Source organism: Pangasianodon hypophthalmus, chromosome 2 (genome assembly GCF_027358585.1).
Source record: "Pangasianodon hypophthalmus isolate fPanHyp1 chromosome 2, fPanHyp1.pri, whole genome shotgun sequence".
Classification (NCBI taxonomy): Eukaryota; Metazoa; Chordata; class Actinopteri; order Siluriformes; family Pangasiidae; genus Pangasianodon; species Pangasianodon hypophthalmus.
In genome coordinates this window covers 25778398-25805781 of record NC_069711.1, presented here as the reverse complement: position 1 = coordinate 25805781, position 27384 = coordinate 25778398, and the positions used below count along the sequence as shown (strand labels likewise).

The 27384-nt window shown below is 39.8% G+C and overlaps 1 protein-coding gene across 3 annotated transcripts in view; it reads left to right on the top strand.

Moving 5' to 3' along the window:
- nbeal1 (neurobeachin-like 1) overlaps nucleotides 1-26434 on the top strand; it is a 63367-nt gene extending 36933 nt beyond the window's left edge. For all 3 annotated transcript variants that reach the window (XM_053227052.1, XM_053227042.1, XM_034311460.2), the window contains 31 exons: nucleotides 1229-1387; nucleotides 1977-2136; nucleotides 2406-2494; nucleotides 2939-3391; nucleotides 3940-4115; nucleotides 4204-4492; nucleotides 4674-5033; nucleotides 5228-5377; nucleotides 5744-5901; nucleotides 6135-6259; nucleotides 6383-6506; nucleotides 7538-7686; nucleotides 8448-8581; nucleotides 8761-8862; nucleotides 9634-9729; nucleotides 10194-10318; nucleotides 11130-11270; nucleotides 11432-11562; nucleotides 11762-11871; nucleotides 12101-12218; nucleotides 13152-13249; nucleotides 13468-13584; nucleotides 13991-14080; nucleotides 14283-14392; nucleotides 14582-14754; nucleotides 14991-15085; nucleotides 15279-15395; nucleotides 16632-16793; nucleotides 19099-19247; nucleotides 19660-19795; nucleotides 20297-26434. In XM_053227052.1, coding sequence (XP_053083027.1) covers nucleotides 1229-1387; nucleotides 1977-2136; nucleotides 2406-2494; nucleotides 2939-3391; nucleotides 3940-4115; nucleotides 4204-4492; nucleotides 4674-5033; nucleotides 5228-5377; nucleotides 5744-5901; nucleotides 6135-6259; nucleotides 6383-6506; nucleotides 7538-7686; nucleotides 8448-8581; nucleotides 8761-8862; nucleotides 9634-9729; nucleotides 10194-10318; nucleotides 11130-11270; nucleotides 11432-11562; nucleotides 11762-11871; nucleotides 12101-12218; nucleotides 13152-13249; nucleotides 13468-13584; nucleotides 13991-14080; nucleotides 14283-14392; nucleotides 14582-14754; nucleotides 14991-15085; nucleotides 15279-15395; nucleotides 16632-16793; nucleotides 19099-19247; nucleotides 19660-19795; nucleotides 20297-20398 — 4698 coding nt within the window. In that variant the 3' untranslated portion in view covers nucleotides 20399-26434. The remainder of the gene's footprint in view (nucleotides 1-1228; nucleotides 1388-1976; nucleotides 2137-2405; nucleotides 2495-2938; nucleotides 3392-3939; nucleotides 4116-4203; nucleotides 4493-4673; nucleotides 5034-5227; nucleotides 5378-5743; nucleotides 5902-6134; nucleotides 6260-6382; nucleotides 6507-7537; nucleotides 7687-8447; nucleotides 8582-8760; nucleotides 8863-9633; nucleotides 9730-10193; nucleotides 10319-11129; nucleotides 11271-11431; nucleotides 11563-11761; nucleotides 11872-12100; nucleotides 12219-13151; nucleotides 13250-13467; nucleotides 13585-13990; nucleotides 14081-14282; nucleotides 14393-14581; nucleotides 14755-14990; nucleotides 15086-15278; nucleotides 15396-16631; nucleotides 16794-19098; nucleotides 19248-19659; nucleotides 19796-20296) is intronic.
- The last annotated feature ends 950 nt before the right edge of the window (nucleotides 26435-27384 follow it).

Genomic DNA, 27384 nt, shown 5'->3' with positions numbered 1-27384 from the left:
ATCAAACACTAACCTCGTCCATCTCTCTTAAGCACCAGCATTCTCCAACACACACCAACGTGGTTTGTGTTGTGCGTTCTAATCAGAATCACTGTCTTTGATGGTTTTGATATCTGTCTCTGCTGAAGTGCAAATTAAAAGCAGGTCGCCTCTTTACTGTGTCGCTCTGGTCCACTGAGCCCTTTAATTCAGTAAAATGTCATTTAATTAAGCATGTCTTTCCTGCAGGCTTTCCTGCCTACTCTTAGTCACATGTCACTAATTCGATTAGAGTAGCATGTCACTCTAATCAGTAGCTGGGTTTCATTCTGGATTTTTATTAAGCTTCCTGTCTACAAAGGTTAAGATTAACTGGTATACAATTAACCATGATTAAAAATGATATGGTCTACTGTGGCGATTATTGTCTGTGGTAAAATTCTATTTTAGAAGCCTTGTGATCCAACTCGTGACCAAAAGTCTTAAAAATGCAATGTTGATGCAGGCTAGGCTTTATCCTCTTTATCCTTCCATAGTTCCTAATAATAAATTACAAAATAAAAACATAAAACCAGTAATTATTCCTCACACTATAATCCTACCATCAAATCTCCCAATGTGACATCTCTATTCCTATCTCATTGGGCAGCATGGCAACTGGAAAGGAACCATGGCATCACGTTTGGGATGTGCTTCATTGTTATCATACGTCATAAGTTATAGTGCACTGCCTATTTTGTGGAATTGTTCTGCTCACAAAATTAATTCATTACACAACATACCACAATGCTCAAAACACCCAATATGATTCAGTTTCACCACAGATTAGAAAGAATTCCCATGTTTACATTTGGGTAGTTGACATGGCAGGTAGTGTATGAAACCCAAGATCAGTGAACCAACTAGGCTGCTCCAGGTAACTCTATATTGAGAAATTAAAGGATTGAGTTAGATGATGCTGTATGATGAACCTGTATCCTAATGAAGATGCTGCTGAACTGCTGAGTGATTTGAGCAACTGCAGGTTGACATGTCACTTTTAATATTGCATAATCATCAGATTGAAAACAGCAATGAAGTGTTAGGTAGTTGTCATCATATAAAATAACTTGTCAGCAGCTGCTTTCCTCCCTATGCTGTCATGTGTATTTTTGGCTCAGAGCTGATCTAGAATATATTTTCTCTAAGCTGAATTGTTTGTGTATTTGTAATGTTGAAGTTGTTACTGATTGTGTTTTGTGTGTTGTAGTTGTGTAGTATTTTAGAGCTGCTGCTGAATCTTCTCCAGACGAGTGTGTCACGTGATCAGCTTTTCCTGCTGCTGTTCGAGCCCGGAGCGGCCGATTCCTGCTATGCCCTGCTGCTCAATCACAAACACTCTGACCGCCTCCGAGAGCTCATTTTCAAGGTCACGCCAGTATTTACCGTCTTATACCAACATTCACCAATGTTCACCCTCTTATACCAACATTCACGATCTTACACTAACGTTCACAATCTTACACCAGCGTTCACCATCTTAGGCCAACATTCACCATCTTACACAAACGTTTGCCATCTTACACCAGTGCTCACCATCTTACACCGAAATTCACCATATTATGCCATTATTGACCATTGTACGGCAATGCTCACCGTCTTACACCGACTTTCACCATCATATACACCAATATTTACCATCTTAGGCCAACGTTCACCATCTTACACTGACATTCACCATCAGACACCAATATTTACTGTCTTAAACCTGTGTTCACCACCTTTCACCAACATTCACTCATCTTACACCACCATCTTACACCAATGTTCACCATCTTACACCAGCCTTCGTCATCTTGCACCAATGTTCACCATTTTCCACCATTCTCCATCACACACACCAATGTTCACCATTTTCCACCATTCTCCATCACACACACCAGTGTTCACCATCACACACTGGTTTATTGTGTATCTGGAATGTCATACTGACTTCATGTGTATGTGTGTGTGTGCAGCTGTTTGAGCGCATGCTGAGGTGTGACCGTGTGTATGAGAAGAATAAGCAGCGGTTGAGACTGCGAGAAGTGGGCTACTCTGGCCTTACACTCCTCTTACCCGAACATCACATCACCCCCACGCTAGTGAAGTGCCTCCTCAACCAAATCCTCCACACAGGTCTGTGTGAACATAATAAACCTCTGTGTGTCACATCTATGATATCATATTGTCAGATGAGAAGATGTAAATATGTTCCTAGACAAATTGCACAAAACTGTTACATTTTTGTCCTTGACTTCTTTCTGTTCTAGATTCCTTTCCTCACTTACTCAGAGGGAGGAATTAAGAAGTGGGGAAAGGAAATGAAGAGGGACAATTAGAGAAATGAGATATACCCCTTGATTGACAGGCTCTAACCTTATGCCCTTTTGACCTCTGACTTATAGACTCTGTGGTGAACTATAAGGATCTGATGGCTCTCGTGCAGCTGACTCATCGAGCTGAACTGAGTGTGCGCATGCTCGTCTGCAAGAGGGTAAGAGCTTGGAGGATTTATTGCTATGTACATTAAACTCGGCACCATAAATCTCTCTCTCTCTCTCTCACTCTCCCTCTCTCTCTCTCTCAGTCGTATTTTTTTGTATTATTAATGTCAAGACAAATGAAAAATAGAGGCTAGTGAGGGAACTAGTGTTTAGAACTGCTATAACATGAGTGATAACTGGAACTAACTTGTTTAACAGACGTTCCACAGCATTATGTGTAACCATAAATGGATGAAAATACAAACATACAAAATTGTGTTCGTCATATAGTGTATATAGATTATTATTTGTATTCTAATATTTTTCCTGCATACTCTTCAGATATATAGGAAGTCATAAATTGCCATTTAAAATATATTATTTTAGTAGTCAATTTATAATCAACTATAATTTTGTGTTTGTGTGTATGTGTGTGTGTGTGTGTGTGTGTGTAGTTATATTCCTTGGTGCAGTCTCAGGCAGACGCAGCACTGCAGATGTCCCATCAGCCATGTTGGCAGGACACCCTGATCCGTGTGCTGGTGCGGAGCTGCAGCAGTGACTCTGGGTCCGGTTCGGGGCGGGGCGACTCGGCCAGCCTGGGCAGCATCGGCTCGAGCCGGGCGGAACTTCCTGCTTGTGTAGAGAGTCTGGAGGAGAATGGAGAAGTGCTGTCTCTGTCTGAAACACCCAGCGAAACCTCACAGAGCAGGGGGCTGAGTCTGGACCTGAGCCAGGTTCATGCGCTCGAGCAGGGTGACAGCGGGAGTCAGACTCCCTCACCACTGGAGAGCACCAAGCCTTTCCCAGGTACCGCCCCCGAACGAGAAACCACTTCCTCTCTGGGAGATGACAGCTTCCTGTTCAGCGATAACGTCTCTTTGGGAGAGTCTTTTAACAGCACAGAGGTAAAATGGTGTGACTGTGTGTGTGCGTGTTTGTTTTATGAGGAATGGTATAATACAAATTGTCCATCCATCAATCTATTCATTCAGCCACCTGTCTATATACACAACCACCTGTCCATGCATCCACCCTCCTGTCCATCCATCCATCCTCCCACCCACCTGTACAATCCATCTACCTGTTTATCTGTCCATCTTTCTATCCATCCATCCATCCATCCATCCATCCGTCTATCCACTCATCCATTTATACACCTGCTTGTCCATCCATCCATCTGTCAATCCATTCACCTGTCCATCTGTCCATCATTAAATCCATCTGCTTTTATATTCCATCCATCTACCCAACCACCTACCCACCCTTACAATCCATCTATTCACCTGTCTGTCTAATCCATTCATCCACCTGTCCATCCCATCCATCCATCCATCCATCAATCCATTCACCCATTCACCATCAATTCATCCATTCATGCTTCCATGTTTTCTTCTGTTTGTGATTAGCAGAAACTACCAAGCATTAAGTGATTTCTGTGTGTGTGTGTGTGTAGCGCACGGAGGAGGAGTTGGTGCGGATGATTTTGGAGATAGTGCTGTGTGTAATGTGGAAGGGTGTGTATGGCTCGGATGATGCAGCATGGCTGGAGAGGGGACAGGTGTTCTCTGCTCTCACCAAACTGGGCACAGCTAACGAGCTCTTGCTGCCTGTCGACCAAATCAAACTCAGGTACTCCGCTCACACCGTTATGTTTAGTCACTTCTTTCTTTTTTTATCTGTTTATAACTCTCACTGCTCTGTGTGCATGTGTGTGCAGTCTGTTGGAGCGGATGCTGGAGTGCGCTGTGAGTGATAACCGGGAGTGTGCAGCAGCCACGTTGCCGGAGCACACGGAAAACGCGGTGCGACTGCTGCATGTGGTGCAGGACTTCCTGCAGGCCGAGGGGCTGGTAAACCCGGCACTGTGGAGCGAGAGGCTGCTGGAAGACACGGTCACGCTGATGGATGGCCTCATGGTGTGGTACACTGCTGGAACACAATGGCTCCAGCTCTCACAGCTCGGCCTAAGGCTCTTACTCGGATTTATGGCCCAGCCTGACCCTCAGGTCAGTGTCTGTAGGGTCCAGCACTCAGAGTTTCAAACACTGATATTTTTGAATACCTAGGAATCCTCATATGAACCTGAAAACTCAGTTTAAGGTTAAGGATCTGTGGTAATGACCAGAAGGTAACACCTCAAACCTCAGTGATTGTGAGAAACTAAACAAATAATGATGTGTGTGTTAGGTGTGCGCCATGGCAACGGCAAAGCTGAATGGGATCCTTCAGATGAAAACGGTGGAATCTCAGGACGAGGCGTGTTTCCTGCTAGGCCGGGTTGAGTGCATCCTTCAGCGCTCTCTTGGGGAACAGAAGGAGATGGACAGGAGACGGAAGGATGAAGAGGTGGTTGGGAGAAGAAGGGAAGAGGAGACATACGTATTCCTGGTCCCTCTGCTCCGAACGCTCCTCTCCAAAGTGCACAAGCTGCTGTACATGGAACTGCACCTCCCCTCGCTCCCAAACTGTAATGGTAGCCCCTCCTTCTTTGAGGACTTCCAAATCTACTGCAGCTCACCTGAATGGAGGGTGTACCTTGACAAATATGTGAGTCTGTGTACGTTTTTGGTGTGTGAGTGCGTGGTTTATCAGTCCTTTAGACTGGTGGGTTGTTTAGACTAAGTACTTGAGCTCATCCCTCGACTGTGTAGAGATACAGCAACCGGGCAGGAAAGAACATTTTCCTACTGTAGCAAATTGACATGTGGCATATGTGTAACTGCATCTGTTTCTCTCCTCAGATCATCCCGTACATGAAGCAGTATGAGATCGAGACGTTCAGTCAGGGACATGAGAACATGGCTCTGTACTGGAAGGACTGTTATGAAGCCTTCATGATGAACCTGCACCGCCAGGAGAGGGAAAGAGGCGAGAGCAAGATCCGATTTCAGGTATCACATACACTAGGGGTTGCAAGAGTATTCATTTTTACTAGTTGATCATTAATTAAAAAAAGTAATCGACTTGAATCTTAAACCTAAGGAGAGAGAACCAGAAATTCAGTATGAGTTTAGTTTTAAACATGAAAACCTTAAGTGCCCTAAAAGGTTAAGTCTGCTTTCTCAGTGATGTGTGTGTGTTTTATTAAAATGTTGAATTTGTGTAGAATTGGTAAATGTTGATAAAACAAAGCTTGTAAAATATAATGTGTCGTCACATAATATCATGACTAGACTTTCTTGAGTCCTGATGAAATCTAGCGAGTCTAAGTGGACTAGACCTGTAGATAAACTAACCATAAAGAAACACACACACAGGATCAGTTTGTGGAGCCGTTTAGCCGGCGAGCTCGTCAGGAGAACCTGAGGTACAACAGCATGCTGAAACAGATGCACACGCAGAACAATGCCATTGTCAGGCAATGGAAAGCAGCACGGCGATCTCTCCTGGGTGACAGAGGACCCTGGGCTAACAGGTCAGTGTTTGTCCTCGGTTTATGGAAAATTTATGCTACACAAATGCAAAGGGGCTTATGGGTAAATCTGTCTGTTTATTTTTATATTTTAATATATGCACATGGATAAGCCTTTTGTATACCCTAAGATGGTAAATACAGAAAGGTTACTGGAACATGTGAAATGTGATTATCTGTATACTACAGGCTATGTGTGTGTGTGTGTGTGTGTGTGTGTGTGTGTGTGTGTGTAGGCAGCAAAAGGAGATGCACTGGAAGTTGTCGAGTGCGGAGAATTACTCCCGTATGCGTCTGAAGCTGGTGAGGAATTACAACTTCGACCCTCACAGAGAGGCTAGCGCTCTGAGAGACAATCTGGGTAACACACACACACACACACACGCACACACACATCACTCTATATAAACATACTTTTTATTACTGTATTTGTATTACAGGTCTACAAGTGTCGTGTGTGTGTGTGTGTGTGTGTTTGTTACAGGTGTGCAGCATCAGCAGGTGAACACAGAGTCTTTGTTGTTGGAGGCAGTGAAGCAAGTGAAGGTCAGTGACCTCGAGGATGAAATCCTGGAGCTGCCGGAGGAAGATCCAAGCGGAAGCACACAGTGAGAAACACACACACACACACACACACACACACACACACACTCCCCCATCCCCCTATCACTCTATTTTTACTTCCTTCCACCAATCCTATTATCCATCAGTCCATCCATTTATACATCCCTCAATGCCTCCATTCATCTATTTCATTCCATCCATTTATTGATCCATTGATCTCTTCATTAATCAATCCATCCATCATTCCATTGCATCACCCATCAGTCTATTATTCCATCCATCCATCCTTTCATCAGTCGTTCCCTTCATCAATTCATTCTTCCATCTATCTATACCATCTTCCACCAGTCCATTATTCCATCCACTCATCCATCCATCCATCCATCCATCCATCCATCTATTCATCCATCAATCCATGAATCTTTTCATCTTTCAATATATTATTCCATCAATCCAACAATCCATCCCTTCATCCATCCATTCATCATTCCATCAGTCCCTTCATTATTTGTTCCATTAGTTCATCTATCCATTAATCCCTTCATTCGTCAATACATCCATCAGCCAGTCGAATCAAACGTCAGTTCATTATTTCCTCCACCCATCTATCTCTTGAATTATGTGCTGAGGAAGAATGTGATTCAGCTTCTGATGGATCTGTGACTGTTTTAACTCTGACATTTGGTTCATTGTTGTAGACAACAGTGTGTCACACAGTGTCAGAAACCACATAAACAAGTCTTACTGAGACACTGAACAACTCCAAAAAGCCGTCTGAAGCAAGTGTGTGATTATTTCAGCATGCAGTTTGCACAGTGCTAATCTGGGGGCTATAAACTTCTCTTACTGGCTTTGTAGTTCCAATACAAAACTAAAGCACTCCACACACCAAACATGTCTTGGCCAATCTTCTATATTTAGATACATTTTAGACAAATGGTTCCTTCTACATGTGCAGGTCCTAATCACACATAAAAACTGTGGGAGTGTAAAATTAGTCAAGATAACACACACACACACACACACACACACACACACACACAGTTGGTAACTGAGCACTCTGTCCTGCTCTCAGGGCGGATGATGAGGATGCGGGTCAGAAGGAGAAGTTGGTGATGATGGAGGACTGTGAGCTGGTCACTGTGGTAGATGTTTATCCTGGTCGACTGGAGATTACCAACCAGCACATTTACTTCTATGACAGCAGCACCGAGAAAGAGGAGGGTGAGTTTGTGTGCGTGTGCGCGTAAGCATGTGTGGTCATATTTCTGTCTACATGTAACAGTAGCAGTTCATATTTGATTTGAACCATCCACGTTTTTGCACTATGTTAAAGAGTAAATGAGTAAAGAGTACAGGTGGGCATGCTGTTATAGGAAAATAATCAATGACTGGGTGGTGTGATGATGTGGAGTTACTTCTACCACCCTGAAGTTGATTATTTTACAATAACGGCACATCCTGGAAAGTTTTATTCCTGTTATCCATCAGCAATTTGCCAATGACTAAAATTTTTAATTTATTAATGAAAGACATGTCACACATTTTATCCATTTATAGTTACATTAAATGTTGTGGAACATACAGGAAACAAGTTACTTCCTGTTATCACTTACATTATACAGCTGTAAACAGATGTTTCCTCACCAGCCTGTCTTGTTTTCTCCTTTGAGCTTAATAAGACCAAAAAAAATGCTGCTTGTCATGTTACTGAGAAACTACAAAAAATACAAACTTCTCTGTCCTGATGACTTTCCCATTTCGGAAAGCTTTACCACTGGCTGTTACGAAGCACTGACTCTGGAGACTTCTTACGTAACACAAATACTAAAAATGTCTCCTCACAGAAAATATCAACGCACAAATATTACACACACCTAAGCACAGTCACATGAGGGTTTGTTTGTGTCTGTGTTAGACTGTGTTATGCTACCTCCTTTCAAGTCAGCATCTGATATTAATAATGCTGTGTGTGTGTGTTGCAGGTGTGGGTCAGGATTTTAAATGGCCGCTGTCTCAGATCAGAGAGATTCACCTGCGCAGGTACAATCTCCGCCGCTCAGCCCTCGAGATCTTCCTCATTGATCAGACCAACTACTTCCTCAACTTCAACAAGGAGGTCAGACGCTCTCCCAGCTCTGTCCTAACTGTTACTGATCTACAGAAGTGATCATGTGTTTTCGAACAGTGTACCTTTTCTTCTTCTTCTTCTTCTTATATTGTTATTACTAATTTTCTTAAAATTGTTGTTTTTTCTGAATAATATGTTCTCCTTCTCTGACTTTTTTTATGTGTCAGGTGCGTAATAAAGTCTACAACCGGATGCTGCTGCTCTGCTCTCTCCCTCTCCATGGCACTCGCTCGCCCCAGGAGCTCCTCAAGGCCTCTGGACTCACTCAGGTCAGTTGATGACACAATTAATGACTCACAATTAATGACTCACAACTGCTTCATTGAGCTGTCAGTAAAATTCCCTTTTTTTTTTTTTTTTTTTTTTTTTAAAATATGTGTTTGGCCATGACTTAAATTAAATAAGATAAATTTACCCTAGAGACTCAGAAAAGCACATCCATCCATCAATCCTTCATCTATTTGTCTATTATTCGATCCATTCAACAAACCCTTCATTCATTATTCCATCCATCCATCCATCCACCCATCTATCCATCAATCTATTATTCTAATCATTCATCAGTCGATTTATCCATCCATCCATCCATCCAACAATCCCTTCATCCATCAGTATATTATTCCATTCATCCATCCATCCAGCCAGCCAGCCAGCTCTTCACCAGTCTGTCCATCCATCCATTCATCCATCCATCCATTATTCTTTCCACCCATTTATTAATGCCTTTATCCCTTAATCCATTATTCCATTCATCCATGTGTCTCTTCATCAGTTAGTCCATCTAGCGTTGTATGCATCTCTCTATCTGTTATTGCAGCTGCAAATACCACACACCAGAACTTCACATTTAAACACATGTTGAGCAAAACAGAAGACATGACGCAGTGATATTTTTCAAAGCAGAGTTAATAGAGCAACACAGCTAACAGACCAAAATTCAATTCAGCTCAAATTGAGTGAGAGACTTGGTTTTGCCTTGAGTGCTTAGTGAAGCAGAAGGATAAACTACTGTAAAAAAAAATTCTGTTTCTGTGTTTCAGAAATGGGTGAACAGGGAAATCTCAAACTTTGACTATCTGATGCAGTTGAACACCATCGCAGGCAGAACCTACAACAATCTGGCTCAGTATCCTGTGGTACGGCACTCGCACACTACATCAATCTGCGTGTTCTCAGTTTACTGGATATTAACCATTTTTACACTACTGTAGAAAAGACACACATTCATCAAATGACTCAAAGCACTTTTGTAAGTCGCTCTGCCAAATGCCGTAAATGTAAATGTAAATGAGCATCAAAAATAGCATAAGGCCTAATATAATGGATATGTGTTGTGTGCGCACTGTTGTTTTGCTTCTGAGTTAGACAGTTTCATGTATAATCAGTCTCATTTTTTTATATTCTGTAAAAGACTGTCTTTATAATATTTGTATGTATAAATACATTAATAGGACTAGTTTATATTTCCACATTGATTGGGGTTTTGGTTGCGGTAGAGTAATTATTTTTGTGAGATTTAACCCCACATTGTGTGTGTGTGTGTGTGTGTGTGTGTGTGTGTGTGTGTGTGTGTGTGTGTGTGTGTGTGTTGTATACTCAGTTCCCCTGGATTCTGTCAGATTACACGTCAGAAGAGCTGGACCTGTCTGACCCGCGAGTGTTCCGTGACCTCTCCAAACCTGTTGCTGTGCTTAACGAGAAAAACGCCAAAGCAGTAAAGGAAAAGTGGGTCTCCCATTTTCTCTCTCTCTCTCTCTCTCTCTCTCTCGACTACAATAATTATGATACTTTGATAATTACGGTACTGCGATAATTACGATACTGCAGTGATTACGACACTGCAGTAATTATGATACTACGATAATTATGAAACTGTGATGATTACGATACTATGACAGTTACATCGCTGTGGTAATTACGACACTGCAATAATTACAACACTGGTAATTACGACATTGTGATGATTACGATACTATGATAATTATAATGTTATGATAAACTATGATAACAAACAAATAAAACATTTGGGGACATGCTGTTATAGGAAAACATTTACAATAAGATGATGTGGTAAAGCAAAATTACTGTTACCAACCTGAAGTTATTGGATTACTTTCCAATGAAAGGATGACCCGCTTTGTTGTAATACTTTAATACTACAGCAGTTTGTCAGCGATTACAATGACCCGTCATACTGTTTATCTGTTTATAGTTACATTTAATGTTGTGAATCTTCCATGAAACAAGTTAGTTCCTGTTATCACTTACTTTATTAGCAGCTCCAAACAGTTGTTCCCTCACCAGCCTCTCTCTTGCAGTTATAAGAAAAAAGGCAGCTTGTCATGTCACAGAGAAACTGCAAAGTGTAAACTCCCCTGTCCTGAAGACTGAAGAAAACATTACAGTGTTACCTCTGACTGTCACAAAGTGCTGACACTGGAGACTCCTACTATAAATGTTAGATAATTGTGTGTGTGTGTGTGTGTGTGTGTGTGTGTGTGTGTGTGTGTGTGTGTGTGTGTGTGTGTGTGTGTAGGTATGAAAGTTTTGAGGACCCCACAGGTACTATAGACCGCTTCCACTACGGCACTCATTATTCAAATGCTGCAGGAGTGATGCACTACCTCATCAGAGTCGAGCCCTTCACCTCCCTGCACATCCAGCTGCAGAGCGGCAGGTAAAACACCTCTCTGTCTCCCTCTGCACTCATCCCTCACTCTTTATCTACCCTCTGTCTCTTTCTCTTATTTATTTAGTCGATTTCTCTCTCTGTAGCTCTGTGTGACAATAACACAGTGTCTCTCTCTCTCTCTCTCTCTCTCTCTCTCTCTGCTGTAGGTTTGACTGCGCAGACAGACAGTTTCACTCCATCCCAGCCACATGGCAGACGCTTATGGACAACCCCAATGATGTTAAAGAGCTCATCCCTGAGTTCTTCTACTTCCCAGAGTTCCTGGAGAATCAGAACAGTGAGGAATGATTGTGGGAGGGTAGGGAGGGAAATAGTAGCGGTGTAATGATACCTACATTGTTGAGGATTTGATTTTGGGATCGGGATTAATTTGTTTTTTGATATTTCATGTGTTGCAAATGTATTAATTCCACAGTGCCTTCTCTCTCTCCCTCTCTCTCTTTCTCTCTCGCTCACTGTCTTCCGCTCTTTGCCAGGCTTTGACCTGGGTCGTCTGCAGATCTCTAAGGAGCGTGTGAGCGATGTCATTTTGCCGAAATGGGCCAAATCTCCCGAGGACTTTATTTATAAGCATCGCAAAGCTCTGGTGAGTCACATGCCGATGACATCATCAGCACTCTTCCTGACCACCTAACCCGAATACAAGGCTTTGATGGAAGACAGTGTAGATAAATAACGGTTCATGAGACATGGGAAAGGGAATGATAAAATCAGTTTTACAGCTGCCACGTAGAGGACAGAACATAATGAGTATGAAGAAGGCTCATATTCAGTACTTAATTGTGTTTTGTGTGTGTGTGTGTATGTCTGTGTAGGAATCAGAGTATGTCTCCGCCCACCTCCACGAGTGGATCGATCTAATATTTGGTTATAAGCAGAGAGGCCCGGCCGCAGTTGAGGCCCTAAACGTCTTCTACTACTGCACCTATGAAGGTAGACATGCTAATGCTACACAACACTAATAAACAATGATATCTATTCAGTTTGATTGTATTTCTGTAGCACTTTTAGCAGTAAACATTGTCACAAGGCAACTTTATAGAAATCCAGATGTAGAGCCATATGTAGCCATACCTTTTTTTTTTTTTTTTTAAATATATTGTGACAACTGTTCTAATTTCTGGACACTTTATATTTAAGTTGTAGAATGGAATAATGATGGACCCCAGACAGGTTTTAATAATTGTGAAGTTGAATAAATAAAACTACACTGCTAGGCAAACGTTTTTCTACATTCTGTGTTAGAATTTTTGGTTAAACTTCCATAAATCAGTTAGTTTAATACTCAAGAAGGAGGAATAGGTAAAAGTGAATAATGTTTGACTTTTTAGTTATTTTGGAAAAAAAAATCTAGGTGTATCAGGATTGCTCTATTGTGGCACTATCTATTCTATCTCTGTAACTGTAAGAAAACTCTCGGCTTACAGTAACGTACAGTCTTACACAAACTGCTTCACCAAATAAATGCGCTCATCTTTAATAAAACCTTCATTTAGAGTCCCGTTATATTCTGAGAGTGGCTGATGAACAAGTTCTTAAATACAAAGATTTAGATATTCGGATGTAACACTCATTTGTGTTTTTTTTCCATGCTTAATTACCAATATTGAGTAAACTGAAATAAAACACATTGACAAACCTGGCAGCACCAATGAACACCTTCGTCAACTAGACCAGTTCTTAAATTTTTTGAGATCCCTAACTGTGAAATAATTATGTAATTATTAAATTATACAATTAAGCACTAAACTAGACTTCTTGTTAGCTGATTTAGTTAAAATCAAGAAGCTTGATGAGTGTAAACAGTCTCAGGATGAGGCCTTAAAATCTGCTCATGTGTAATGAAAGGAGCTCTGCTGTTTTTAGGTGCTGTAGATCTGGACGCCATCACGGATGAGAAGGAGCGGAAAGCTTTAGAGGGAATGATCAGTAACTTCGGACAGACGCCATGCCAGCTGTTAAAGGTACAATCCACACCACGCTGAGCCAGCGTAGAAAACAAACACTGGTGCTTAATGGTGGATGAGTGTGGTGTGTGTGTGTGTGTGTGTGTGTGTGTGTGTTGGTGCTTCAGTTGTGTCTGTGTGTGTGGTACACAAGCAGGTGTTGTGGGTGTTGTAGTTCTGAGGTTCTTGTGTGTGTGTGTGTGTGTGTGTGTGTGTGTGTGTGTGTGTGAGTTTAGGAGCCTCATCCTGTTCGTCTCTCTCTGGAGGAACTGGAGAAGAGGAAATCCCGACTTGACACGTGTCCACTTAACATCTTCGAACATCTCACCGACCTCAAATCATTCTTCGTGGAGGTGATTTAGTTTTAATTATAGCAGTTTGTTAAATATAAACCATAACATTTAAATATTCAGCACAGTTAAATATCAGTTAAATATCAGTATTTATATTATTTCATATTAGTTTTTTTTTAAAAATATTAATAGTATTTATATATAACATTTTTTAAATATGTTATTTAGCAGTATATTTTTATATTATAAGATTTAATGCCATACTGGTAATAATTATGAAATATAATATTAATAGTAATTAAGTAGTAATTAAGTAGAATATATTTTATTGATATTGATATGGATAATAAACTACTAATTATGGTACTTCTAACAATAATACTTTAATACAGAAGGTTTTTTAACGATACTTTATTAAGCATGCTGCTGAGCTGTAATGCGGGTGTGTGTGTGCGTGTGTGTGTAGGGGATCAGTGATAACGCCGCCCTGGTGAAAGCAGTGGTCCCGAAGAACCAGTCTCACTCGTTCATCTCTCAGGGCAGCCCGGACACGCTGGTGAGGCTGAGCTCCACAAGCCATAAGCCATTATCCACACCCCCTGATGATGTCATAATATCAGGGCTTATGTATGCTAAGACTAGAGCACGCTACACTGGTGGTCATTCTGTGTGGGTGTGGCTCTGTGACGATATTCTCACCTTAATCACTCCCTGTTCTGATGATAACTTGGGCATGTATGTGTGTGTGTGTTTTGCAGGTGACCGTGAGTTACAACTGCCTGATAGGTACTCATGGCTGGCTCCCTTATGACAAAAACATCTCCAACTACTTCACCTTCATCAAAGACCCCACTGTGGCCAATCAGAAGTGAGTGCTTTTTATTATAATACACTATTGTGCCATTATAGGAGAATAATCAGTGACGTTTATTATCCATTTATAGTTTATAGTCCATGTGTAGATGCCATCACTGTGTTTTGAGCAGTCTCAGCAGAGCAGGAGCAAATGGAAATGGATAAGCATTCACACTTTCCTGTCATTCCTCGCGCGGTACAGGACTCAGAGGTTCGTGGCTGGGCCGTTCTCTCCAGATGTGGATGTCTCTACTAAGCTGTTTGTTGTGTCTCATGATGGGAAACTTCTGTTCAGTGGAGGCCACTGGGACAACAGCCTTCGAGTCACATCGCTGCTAAAGGGAAGGACAATAGCACAGCACATCCGCCACATGGGTAACACACACACACACACACACACACACAGTACATCTAACTGTACACAATAGACACTATGTTATATAACGTATGCTGATACTCTGCTACTCCATATACACAGGATTGTTATCATGAAAACATCATTACTCCATCAGTGTTCCATTCGGGTGGAGGCTCTGTAGGTAGGCAGGATATTTGGTCAGCCTTTGTGTGAAATAAAGTATGTGTGTGTGTGTGTGTGTGTGTGTTCACAGATGTGATAACCTGCTTGGCCACAGATCACTGTGGGCTTCACCTGATCTCTGGCTCCAGAGACACCACCTGCATGGTGTGGCAGGTGCTACAACAGGTGTGTGTGTGCGTGTGTGTTTGTTAGAGCAGAAGTGCATATTGTCATATCGCTAGCCTTCAAATTTTAGAAGCCACTTAAACATACAAAACAGAAGGAAGTGTGTGAGAGAAGTGTGTATGTGTGTGTGAGAGAGAGATGCTGTCATTTATTTTGTGTGTGTGTGTGTGTGTGTGTGTGTGTGTGTGTGTAGAGCGGGTCTCCGATAGGTCTGAGCCCTAAACCGGTGCAGGTGCTGTATGGACACACAGACGAGGTAGTGAGTGTGTGCATCAGCTCGGAGTTGGACATGGCCGTCTCAGGAGCACGGGTAAGACACACACACACACACACACACACACACACACACACACACACACACACACACACCATGTTTCCACTTACGTGATCTTGATTTAAATGGAGAGGGCATTTTTCTCATGAGCAAAGTGTATGATGGTTGTGGAATGGTGAACTCAAGCTCGCTGCACAGCTGCAAACATCACTGAAGCTCAAAGTTATGCAAATGAGCGTGGTGGGTGGGTCTGTCGTTGTACCTGATCTTCGACAAGGAAAATAGCGATGGAATGGTCATTCAGCTCAGCATTCCTGGTTGGGAGCTCAGGCAGCATCCAGTCTGTTTTCTTACATAAACACACCTGATGTGACAACAATATGGCGGCACGCAGTCCACAGTAAACAGGTTTCCTTTTGCAATATTTTCGTTAACGCTATTCGACCATGGTGACATAATTCTTATGAGCAAAAATGAACAAGATTTGTTGATTTATATTGTACATTGTTTCTCATCGCTAATTGCACACAAATAATTCATGTCGATCTTCCTAATATATCATACAAATATGACCTTGCTCTCGACATCCATGTTTTTGTGAGCTAAAGCTCTGCAACACATTTAGATCAAAACTGGGGAAAACAGACTTGGAGTTCTGAGTACAATCACTTTCAGCATAAGTCATTAGACATCTTAGTGAAGCTGTGTTCAGTTTACCTTGGAAGTGGGAAGTCGGAACTTGGAATTAGCTCATTTGCAACCTCTGTGCATTTCAGCTTCAAAGAGGGAAAAACATAAACCCCTTCATATTTGTCTTCGAAGCTGGCCAGCCATCAGTGAGAAAAAGAAGCGAACTGTATAGTCAGTGTGTTATAGATTTAACAAGCTGATATGGCTGCATGTTGATCAGTCTAAAGCCAATGCTAGTATATGCAGTGTAACTCATTTAAAGGTAATGAGTTTTCTGTTGATGCTGTGAACAGCCATTTTAATTTGCCATCATGTGTTGAAGTCATGTGGAGACCCAATTTTCCTAGTAGGGATTCTGAGTTGAGGGAGTGGTTTCTTTGGGTTTTTCTAGTCTTTACTGTAATGCCTGTTACAGTTTACTTTAAATAAAATACACCAAATACACGTAGAATTGCTTATAGACTGTAAAGGGGGGTGAAAACTTTTGCACTCAGTTACATCCTCATTAATTGTAGCAGTTGTCATCTCTGCTTAGATGCCTGATACAAAGTGATGGTGTTGCTGGTGTGTGTGTGTTTATAGGACGGCACAGTGATTATCCACACAGTGAGGAGAGGACAGTTGCTGCACTCGCTGCGTCCCCCCTGTGAGAGCTCTCTGCCTGTGTGTGTCTCACACCTGGCCATGTCCTGGGAAGGCCACGTGGTGGTACATACCTGTGTGGAGGGCAAGGCCACGCTGAAGGTCTCACACACACACACACACACACACACACACACACACACACATTATTTATATAATATATATATATATATATATATATATATATATATATATATATATATATATATATATATATATATATATACACACACACACACACACACACACACACACACACACACACACACACACACATATTGTGAATTTCATCTAGAGGTGGCTTTTTGCTCTTAATGTACACCTGACTGTTGTGAATTTGAATTTCAATTTTGAATTTCTGATTTTAATTTCAAGTGATGATGTCGTAGTGGGTGTTACACCAACTGACCAGTGAGCAACTTTGTGTAAAGTCACTCTCACTGGAAATCTACAGTACTGTGCAAAAGTCTTAGGCACCCTGTTTTTTCAGTACACACTTTGTTATAGATTTTTATTTTATGACTTCTGCATTATCAAGTCAGCATAAAAACACTTTATATTTCTAAGCATTAGTTTTCCAGCACAAAATTAAACGTTACAGAAAAATGTTAGTACGTCAGTAAAGAAAGCAGCATATTACATAAGAGACACTTTTCAGACAAAAAAAACATAATGAAGGCTGCTGGGTTTTGCTGCTAAAATAAGAAGCAAGTACGACAGTCTCCAGAAGAACTGTGGCTGCTTCTGCAAGATGCTCAGTAACACTTACAGCTCATTTCCTTATAAAACTGCATAAATTATCCCTGAGACTAACATTTTTTTTTAAAGCAAAGGGTCGTCACACCAAATATTGACTTCGTTTCATTTATTACTGTTTACTGCTCTTTATAGTATTTTTTAAAATGTAGATTTAAACATTTAATTTCATTAATTTTGAAGGCATCTTTGCTCTACAGCATTTATTTGTGTGTGCCTACGACTTTTGCACAGCACTGTATACTACATGCTTTTGCTCACTGGAAATGTATATTGCATTCTAACACACACTCATTATAAGCACACACAATGCTTTTGCTCACTGGAAATGTATATTACATTCTAATCCTAACACACACTCATTATAAGCACACACAATGCTTTTGCTCACTGGAAATGTATATTACATTCTAATCCTAACACACACTCATTATAAGCACACACAATGCTTTTGCTCACTGGAAATGTATATTACATTCTAATCCTAACACACACTCATTATAAGCACACACAATGCTTTTGCTCACTGGAAATGTATATTACATTCTAATCCTAACACACACTCATTATAAGCACACACAATGCTTTTGCTCATTGGAAATGTATGTGAATACACTTCCAGACAGCAATGATGTGGATTTGTGTTTTTGTCCCAAGATCATAGAGAAGTATTGATTTATTTCTCCTGCCATCTTAAGCAACAGATGCTGAAATTTGTTTCAAAGTCTACTTAAAATTTGCTTAGCCTAGGGTCACACTAGCAGGAGACAAAGTGACAGCCCAGGGTTCATTTTCTAAATTCACGCGCGACACACGCGCGTCAAAGCAGCAATCGACAACTGAGATTTTTCTCAATTGTATGCAAATTAGCTATGACATGCGAAGCAACAAATCCAAGCAATTGGCTCCTCGGATCAATCCTGTGGCTTGCGTAGTCTGACGGTCTTACGCACTCACAGCTTTAGTTCCTACCTGCAATTAGTTTGATGCGTAAAAATGGATGATAAACTTCTAACCGTAGTTTCGTCTCATCTTGTCATATATGACCTTTCATTATGAAAAAAATAAAGCTCGGAAGGAAATAGCAGAGATTGTTGCTGCGTACTATGCACGTACCATACTTACGTTGCTGTACATAGCTAGTACTGTTAATGTGCACTTGCTAATCTGTTAACAAAGCTAGTAGGAAGCCAAGCATGTAACATGTAAATCAAGCAACTGATTTTCAAACTGATTAGTATGTTATTTAATCAAGTTTGTTTTAGAAGCTATATACGCACATAGCTACTGCTGTTCCACATTGAAACTAAAACAATAACAGTGGACAGGCCACACCCCCAAGAGACAACAGCATGGGCTGCTACACGCGTACAACTGAGACGAGTTTGCTTGCTAGAGTGTAAAGGTTCGATTTTATAGCAGTATCCTGAGTGATATAGTGAGTGTCTGAAAGATGTGTAACGTTGCAGTGCTGTGAGAGACATGTGAAGCAACACCTCTGCTAGGTCTGAGTAATAATAATAGTGAAGCAGATGTAACATCAGGGTTTCATTTTGAGCTACATTTACATTGTAACAGTCTGGTGCAGTGCATCATGGGACTGATGCTGCTGTGTCCTGGTTGTCTGTGACTCTTTGCTGGTGATGTTCAGGATAAGAACACGCTGCACCTGTACTCAGTGAACGGGAAGCACCTGTGCAGCGAGCCTCTGAAGGAGCAGGTGACGGATGTGTGTGTGTCGGGAGAGTACGTCATCACCGGCAGCGAGCAGGGCTTTCTCTCCATCAGAGACCTGTACAGGTACATCATCTCTTCTCTTCTCTTCTCTTCTCTTCTCTTCTCTTCTCTTCTCTTCTCTTCTCTTCTCTTCTTCTTATCTCATTTCTTCTCTTCTTGTCTCATTTCTTCTTGTCTTCACATCTCTTTTCTTCTGTTCTTTTTCTTATCTCTTCCTTTCTCTTCTCCTCACCTTGTGTCTTCTCTTCTCTTCTCTTCTCTTCCCATCTCTTCTCCTCGCCTTGTGTCTTCTCTTCTCTTCTCTTCTCCTCACCTTGTGTCTTCTCTTCTCTTCCCATCTCTGCTCCTCACCTTGTGTCTTCTCTTCTCTTCTCTTCTTTTCCTGTATAAACCACTGTGTATGTTTCTTACTGTATATGTTTGTCTAGACTGTGTATTCTGACCAAAATGTTGTTTCTCATGGTTGCCATGGCAGTCTGGCACTGTGTGTGTGTCCTGTGGCAATGCGTGTGCCGATCCGGTGTGTGTCGGTGACGAAGGAGCAGTCTCACGTGTTGCTGGGGCTGCAGGACGGAAAACTGATCGTGGTGGGAGTGGGCAAACCAGCCGAGGTAACACACACACACACACACACACACACACACACACACACACCCCACCATCAGCACTGCTTCACACTGTCTGAAACACTCTCATCATTAAAACTCTTGTTTGCACATCATTAAAACAGATATAAATTTAACACAGCTGATCCAGTCAGAATGATATCCACATGACTCATCTCTTTTTATTCCTTCCTTCCGCTTCACCTTCTTTCTTTTCACTTCTGTCCTCTCATTCCTTTTTCATACTTTCTCCCTCTGCCTATTTCTTGTCCACTGGATCCTCTTCCTATCCTGTTCAACATTTTATACTCTTTCTCTCTTTTTCTTCCTCTGGTTTCTTCTTCTTCCTCTTCTCTGTCTGGTCCTCTGATCATTTTTCTTCCTCTTCCTCTCTTCCTCCTATTCCTCTCCTCCTCATCCTCTGCTTCTTTTCTCTTCCTCTCCATCTTCCTATTTGTTCTCATCCCCTGCTTCCTCTTTCTGTCCTGTTCTCTCTCTCTCTCTCAGATGCGTTCGGGTCAGATCACACGGAAGCTGTGGGGCTCCAGCAGACGCATGACTCAGATTTCATCCGGAGAGACGGAGTATCCCACCCAGGAGCAGATCTGACCCGCCCACTGCCCCGCCATTCACCAATCAGGATGGAGCGAGGAAGGAAGTGTAGTGCGTACTGTTGTATACGGTGTGGTGTACAGTTAGACGAGTGTGTTGGACTAGCGCGGGCGCTGATGTCCAGCTGAGTGTATTGGATTCCATTACTACCCCAATCATATCATCACACACACATACACACACACCCACTCACATTAACATCAGTAACACCACTACAACACTGGTGTGTGTCTGTCTGTGTGTGTGTGTGTGTGTGTGTGTGTGTGTGTGTGGTAAATATTTCATTTGTTTCAGTGGCCTTGTTGTATCTTTTTGCCTTTTATTTCTTAACACACACACAGACACACACGCACCCATAGGAAGGCTGATCACTGTGTGTAAGCGTGTGTGTATATATGTGTGTGTGTGACTGTCTGATTGTGTTTGATTTGTTACTTGAATTCTCAATTATTTATTTAAATGAAGTGGAATCAGTGATTTTTAACTCTACACTACAATGATGAAGGGCTTCAGTAGTCATAACTCTAATCACAAAAGCAATAGAACCCCCCCTACAAAAGACTTCTAATGGTACATTCCACTCTGTAATGCAGCGACTGACCAATCGTCCGAGTCTTCCCGTGATACAGCATGAGAACTGCCACGTACACGCTGTACGCTCCGGGGGGAGGCACTGTCGCTGCCCTCGTCCTCTTTATTCCAGTCTGAAGCCATGCACTCAGTGTTTACTATGCAGGATAGCGTACTTCCACACAACTCAGTTACTGAACTTCTTTTAAATCTTGTGCGTTCTTGTGCGTGTGTGTGTGTGTAGGATTTGTAGGATTTGTGATTTTTTTTTTTCCTTTGTGGAGATTTCCTCTTCCTTAACTGAAGGATTGAGCTTAATTATAATTAGCAATGTTAAGATATAGAGACACACCGATTCCTTTTTTTCCCCAGATTACTCACGTCCTCACACTCGCTTTTTGCATGTGCGAAAAATACGTTCAGTTTAACGTGATTTGTCATGATCAACTTTTCCAGACTTTTCTTAAACCACACGTCACAGGCATACTTCCCAGTAAAATATTCAGGACAATATTCACACACATCACCAGTCGAAATGTTTTGTATCATTGGAGTTTTTTTTTTTAAAATGTTTTTTTAATGTTGCAGTTTTTACCACGTTGTTGAATTCTCTAACGTGATTGGTTGGAAGGTGTAATACTTTATGGTTTCTATAGTAGCAAGTTATGCAGGGACTTGTACAGTGGGCGCTTCACGTAATTGAAGTCTAATGTAAAGCGGATTAAAGTATGTGTTATTTAACAAAGAAAACTGTGTAGGCGTTAGTATAGTAAAGTTTGCTGTAAGGGGATGTGTAAGATTTCTGGAAGGAGTCTCCACTGTCAGTGTTTTGTAACAGTACGTTTATGCGATGTACGTTTACTCGATAACATGACAAGTTGTCGCACTTATAAAAAAAAAAAAAAATTAAGAGGCGCATGAGGGAAGGACTGTTTGTTTTTGCTATATCGTAAGTGGTAACAGGTGCGTTCTACAACAATAAGTGTAACTCTAAATGGATAAAAAGTACGACGTGGTGTTCTTTAATAAATAAAACATTGTATTCATTGGTAAATTGCTGTAGTGAAATAAAACACTTCAGGATATGTTGTTATAGGGAAAATGTTGATTATTTTCCAGGTACAGCATGACCCCAAGTGTTATATTTTTTAATTTGGCCTTTTCCAGATACATCCAGATTTTTTTTTCCCCCATTAAAATAAAACATCAAACATTTCTCAGTTCACTTAGACCTCTTTTCTTTACTTAGATTTAGACTTAGACTTAACGTGAACAAATTTTTTTCAAGTTTAACAATAAATAAATTGAATTAATACGGTGTGTTCAAAAGATTTTGACTGGCAGTTTATATAAATGTTGCTAATTGATATAAATACATATATTTATACATGTTCTCGAGCAGTGGGTGATATTTCTTTAATACTGACACCATGGAAAATGATCCCACAATGCACTTTTCTATCACACACATTAACACACAAGTATCACACACATTGTTAGTATTTCTCTAGCACCAACCGCCTTCACTGTCTCTCACAGAGACTGCAGTCATTTTTAAACAAAGAACAACTTATTTTTGTAGAAATTATAATACCATTGTAGATTTTTTTTTTTTAACACTGACTGTTGCAGACACATTTTTAATAAAACAGGTTTCTTGCGCAGGTCTTAAAGTTGAAAAATTAAATGTAGTCATTTGCAAACGTAGGAAAGTGTAACATTTTTTTTAGAAACATTTGGGAAAACTTTTTGGAAAAATCGGATAAATTTAACAAATCAGCACGCAAATGAAGGTTTGCAATCTCTCTAATGCACTTCTTATTTCATTCTCTTTATGTGCTGCACTTCATGTCATTTTTCTCTTTATTAACCCTTTCATGCATAAATTCCTAAAACATAAAAACATATCCAAAATCGTAGGTATTTTTTTATTACTTAAAATTGAACGTCATTTGACTTTTAATGGATTAGTAAATGGTGTGTCCGTGGGTACGACTATCAGAAATAATAAAAAAAAGTGTTTATAAACAAAATTGTTAACATTCAGGTCAAAAATATTTAACGTTAATGACCAAAATTGTAGAAAATATCATTTTTGAACAAAACATAAGAATATAATATACAAAATGTACGCAGTTAAGGACTGTTGCATGATGCATCTGATTTCATTTTTAATTATCTTTAATTAAAAAAATTTCTGGTTTTAAAAATGCTAATGTGTTCACTGGAGTCTGAAACAAAAAAAAATTGTATTTAATTTGGGATTTTGTGTAGAAAGTTTGTAAAGGCAGTCTAAAGAGAAAAAAATCATGAAAATGATTTATGTTAAAGTGATTTGGAGGTGTTATATTTTCCTAAAAACAGCCTGTACATACAGGAAACCAAACACCGAACTTCTGGAACTTTTAAACAGTTAATCTGGAAAAGAATATTTTTTTCATGAGAAAAGACTAAGATCCCTTTAACTCTAAATATATTTTGTATCATGAAGGATCTTCTGTCATGTCTATATCATATGATATTTTTGCCAACTCATCCAGCCTTAATGTTTACACATTGTATAAATAATATATGTTAAATATTTCAGATCTTAGCCCTCACGTATCTTCCATATCATGTATTTAGGATGTTAAAACTCGGCCGTGTTTTTCAGTCTGCGTTACACATGGCGTGTTGTGATGATTTTGGATCAGTGTGTCTCTAGTCTCTTCCATCAGATCCTATTAAATGCCAAATGCTCTAGTGACGATGTCAGTGAGGGCGTGATGCCGTGTGCTTCCTGTGTAATGGGTGATATCATGCTTACCCTGGGTTAAAATAGGGCGTGTCCCAAACGCTATACTTCGTCCTTAGATAGTGCTGTGACATAGTACTAATGCACATCGTCCCAAACCACATGATCTTCTGAGTTGTCCTGAAGCCCATATTCCTAAATCATTATAACTGTGCTTATAAATGTATGCTGGTTATAATTCCTTTTGGTAACCCTTTCTGTGAAGATCATCATATGTCTAATAAACCATGAACACGGTGGTCATATCATGTTATAATGCTTTCATAAGGAATTATACACATTGTTTAATTATTTATTACAATGCATTACACTTTATAGATATCTTTTATCATGCATTATAAATCGATAACATGATGCATTATAAGTAGCGTTCATAATGTGTTAAATCACCAAGCCCCACTTTGCATAGTGCATTATGAGAAGTTATGATGATGATATAATGTGTTGTAAGTGTTACTTATAACAATTCATAAACGCATTATAAGCAGCGCTACAAATGTAATGACGTCTCATAATTAAATTGATGTGTATAATATTTTACGAATGCAATATAACATGTTATGAATGTATGGCCTTCATAGAAAGTGCTCCTGGGTTCTTTCTTTTACACTCTAATAATGTCTCATAACGCTCCAGTAATGTCCTTAATAACGTACAGTATAATCAGAAGTTATAACTGTTTATTATAACACCATGTTGTGTTCTATATGACCTTTATCATTAATAATGGCCTGTGTATAAATACAAATATCAGTTTAATATTTATTAACAGTTATAAAGTCATTATGAACATTTAAAATATCACAGTGCTTTTAGTAAACTTAAATTCTTCCTAATTATATTTAACATGTAAAAGTATCTATTAATCTATTAATATATACTAGTTATTTATTTCCCCCCTTTTTTTGTGTTGTGGAAATTTCTGATTAATTACAAAAATGATGAGGACACACACATGCGCTTAACCTAGGAGGGACAGGAAGTGATCTCGTGTGTGTGTGTGTGTGTGTGTGTGTGTGTATACGCACTTGTCCACTTTTTTGTGATGTTTTGTCAGATTGCTATTAATCTTTAATTACATGCGTATTTATAATCCATTTTTTAATTGTTAATAAATATTATAGTTGCTTTTATATTTATATAAATGTTTATATTTATTCACAGGTCATTATTAGTTATAAAGGTTGTCCAGGACACCACATGGTGTTAGATGTACAGTATAATGAATAAATAATGCTAATTGCGTTACAACTTTTATTTATTTATCTATTTATTTATGTATTTATTTATAGCGCATTGTACCACAGCAAGGTTGTTGATTCAGAAGGTGTTGATGAATTCTCTGTAACAGCGTGGCTCTTAAAAAAAGTGGTTCCGCTTGTAACATAAATGACAGGTTTATATTAATACATTCTCGTTTCTAGTTTTCTGTAAGGAGATATTTATTTAACGTTTATGGAAGGAGTCTCCAGTGTCAGTGCTTTGTAAAAGTCAGAGGAGTTTGTGCTTTTCAGTTTCTCAGTAACGTGACAAGCTGCAATTTTTTTGTTTGTTTGTTTGTTTTTTGTCTTCAGGAGAGGGGGAAAGAGAGGCTGGTGAGGGAGCGACTGTTTATAGCTGTTATAATGCAAATGGTAACAGAAATGAACGTGTCTCGTAGACATTCCACAACATTAAAAGTAACTATAAACAGTTACAAAATATGACCTGTCGTTCATGAATAAATTATAAATCATAATTGTTGACAAATTACTGTGGTAGAAGAGGAATAAAACACTTACAGGAAAATAATCCACTTTGGGGTTTGTAGCTGTAACTTCATTCCACTACACCATCATCTTTGATTATTTCTCTGTACAACAGCACGACCCTTACTTACTACTTATGAGCCATTACTAGAGTTTATAAAAATGAGTCATTATCAACTTAAACAGAATTATGTATGATTTATGAGTATGGGCTTCAGAGAAATACGTATGCAGTGTGTTACCAGCACAGTAGCTTTTGGGACACAGCCCTTGGGTGTTTTTTATTTTTATTTATTTAATTTTTTCTATATTGTGCTCAGTTGAAGTGCTTCCTGTTTCTGTATTCGAGCTGCAAATGGAGATTAAGCTAATAAACACTAAGACCAGTCATCGTAAGCAACTTTTTAGACACCTTTTTTTTAAACAGTGAATGTTCTTCTTACACTTGAGTCTTTTGGATGTTTTTGATGTTGTTGTTGTTTATTAGCTTTTAATTTCTTGAAAATTCCTTTCCTATGTTATGAAAATTGAGTGCCTTTTTTAATTCCCAGACTTCCTCTCATGATTTAGAGCCATGACCTGCTTGTGACCTTTCACCTCCAGCAGCATTCCACAAAGTAAAAAAAAAAAAAAAAAAACAAGGAAAAAAAAATCTATTTAACAAATCTGATTTAGTCATATCAGACCTGTGATTTAACATCACCAATGGATGTGTGTGTATATCTGTGCTTATATTTATATATACTGTATGTACAGCATGATTATTATTTCTGTCTGAATTGTAATTTTTTTTGCACTTTCCAGGTACAACCAGTTGTGAGAGATGATTTTGAAATAAATGTCTCCCTGATCTGTACAGATTAAAAAGATGCTTTGTATGCACACTCGGAAAATGATTATTAAAGTTGTGTTGAAAGTCGATCACGTCATGTGTGTGTCTTGTGGGTGTCTTGTGTGTGCTGGGTTTCAACTTCTAGCTTATGATGTCATTGTGGGTTTTCCAGCAGCCGACCAATCAGGAGCTTGGCTTCAACTCACTCCAATGAGAAATACACACTCATTAGAATACTAACAAACACTCATTGTAATCACACACAATTAAATTCCTGTGAATTGCAACAGTGCTTAATAACAGAAAATTATCACTGAAAAAAATGTCAGTGACGTCAATAATAAGTGATAGCGATCAGGTTTTGCTGTTAGCTCTTAAAAACAAAAGAGTAAGAGTTTTTCTCACTCACTATTTTCCGTATCATATTAATGAGAAACCCAGTGTAGAATTAGTGGCAATGTTGAAGCAGTCACTGGACTTGAAGTCCCAGAATGCAGTGCAACAATAAGCCACAGTTGCACTGAGTTTGGTTTGGCTCTTTAGCAATCTACAAGAGTGATCTTACAGCAGTATTAGCACAAAAGTTGAAGCTGATTCGTCTCCTAAAAGATAAAGGCCCTGTCACATTGCTCTCTTTAGGTAGCGTTTGCAAAATCCCACGGCAGCACTATCAGCAGTTAGTCGAGTGGCATTGTGGGTAATGTAGGGAAGCGTTAACAAGTGAAAATAGACCAACATGTCACAAACAGTAACGCTGACTGAACCCCAGGCCTAATCACTCAAAATCAGTGCCTGATCTCGCTAATGCTCTTGTAGCTGACTGAACACAAATCCACACAGCCACGCTCCAAAGTCTAGTGGAAAGCCTTCCCAGAAGAGTGGAGGTTATTATTATAATAGCAAAGGGGACTAAATCTGGAATGGGATGTTCAACAAGCACGTATCAGTGTGATGGAAAGGTGTCCACAAACCTTTGGCCTTATAGTGTATCTATCTATGAATGAATGAATGAATGAATGAATGAATGAATGAATGACAA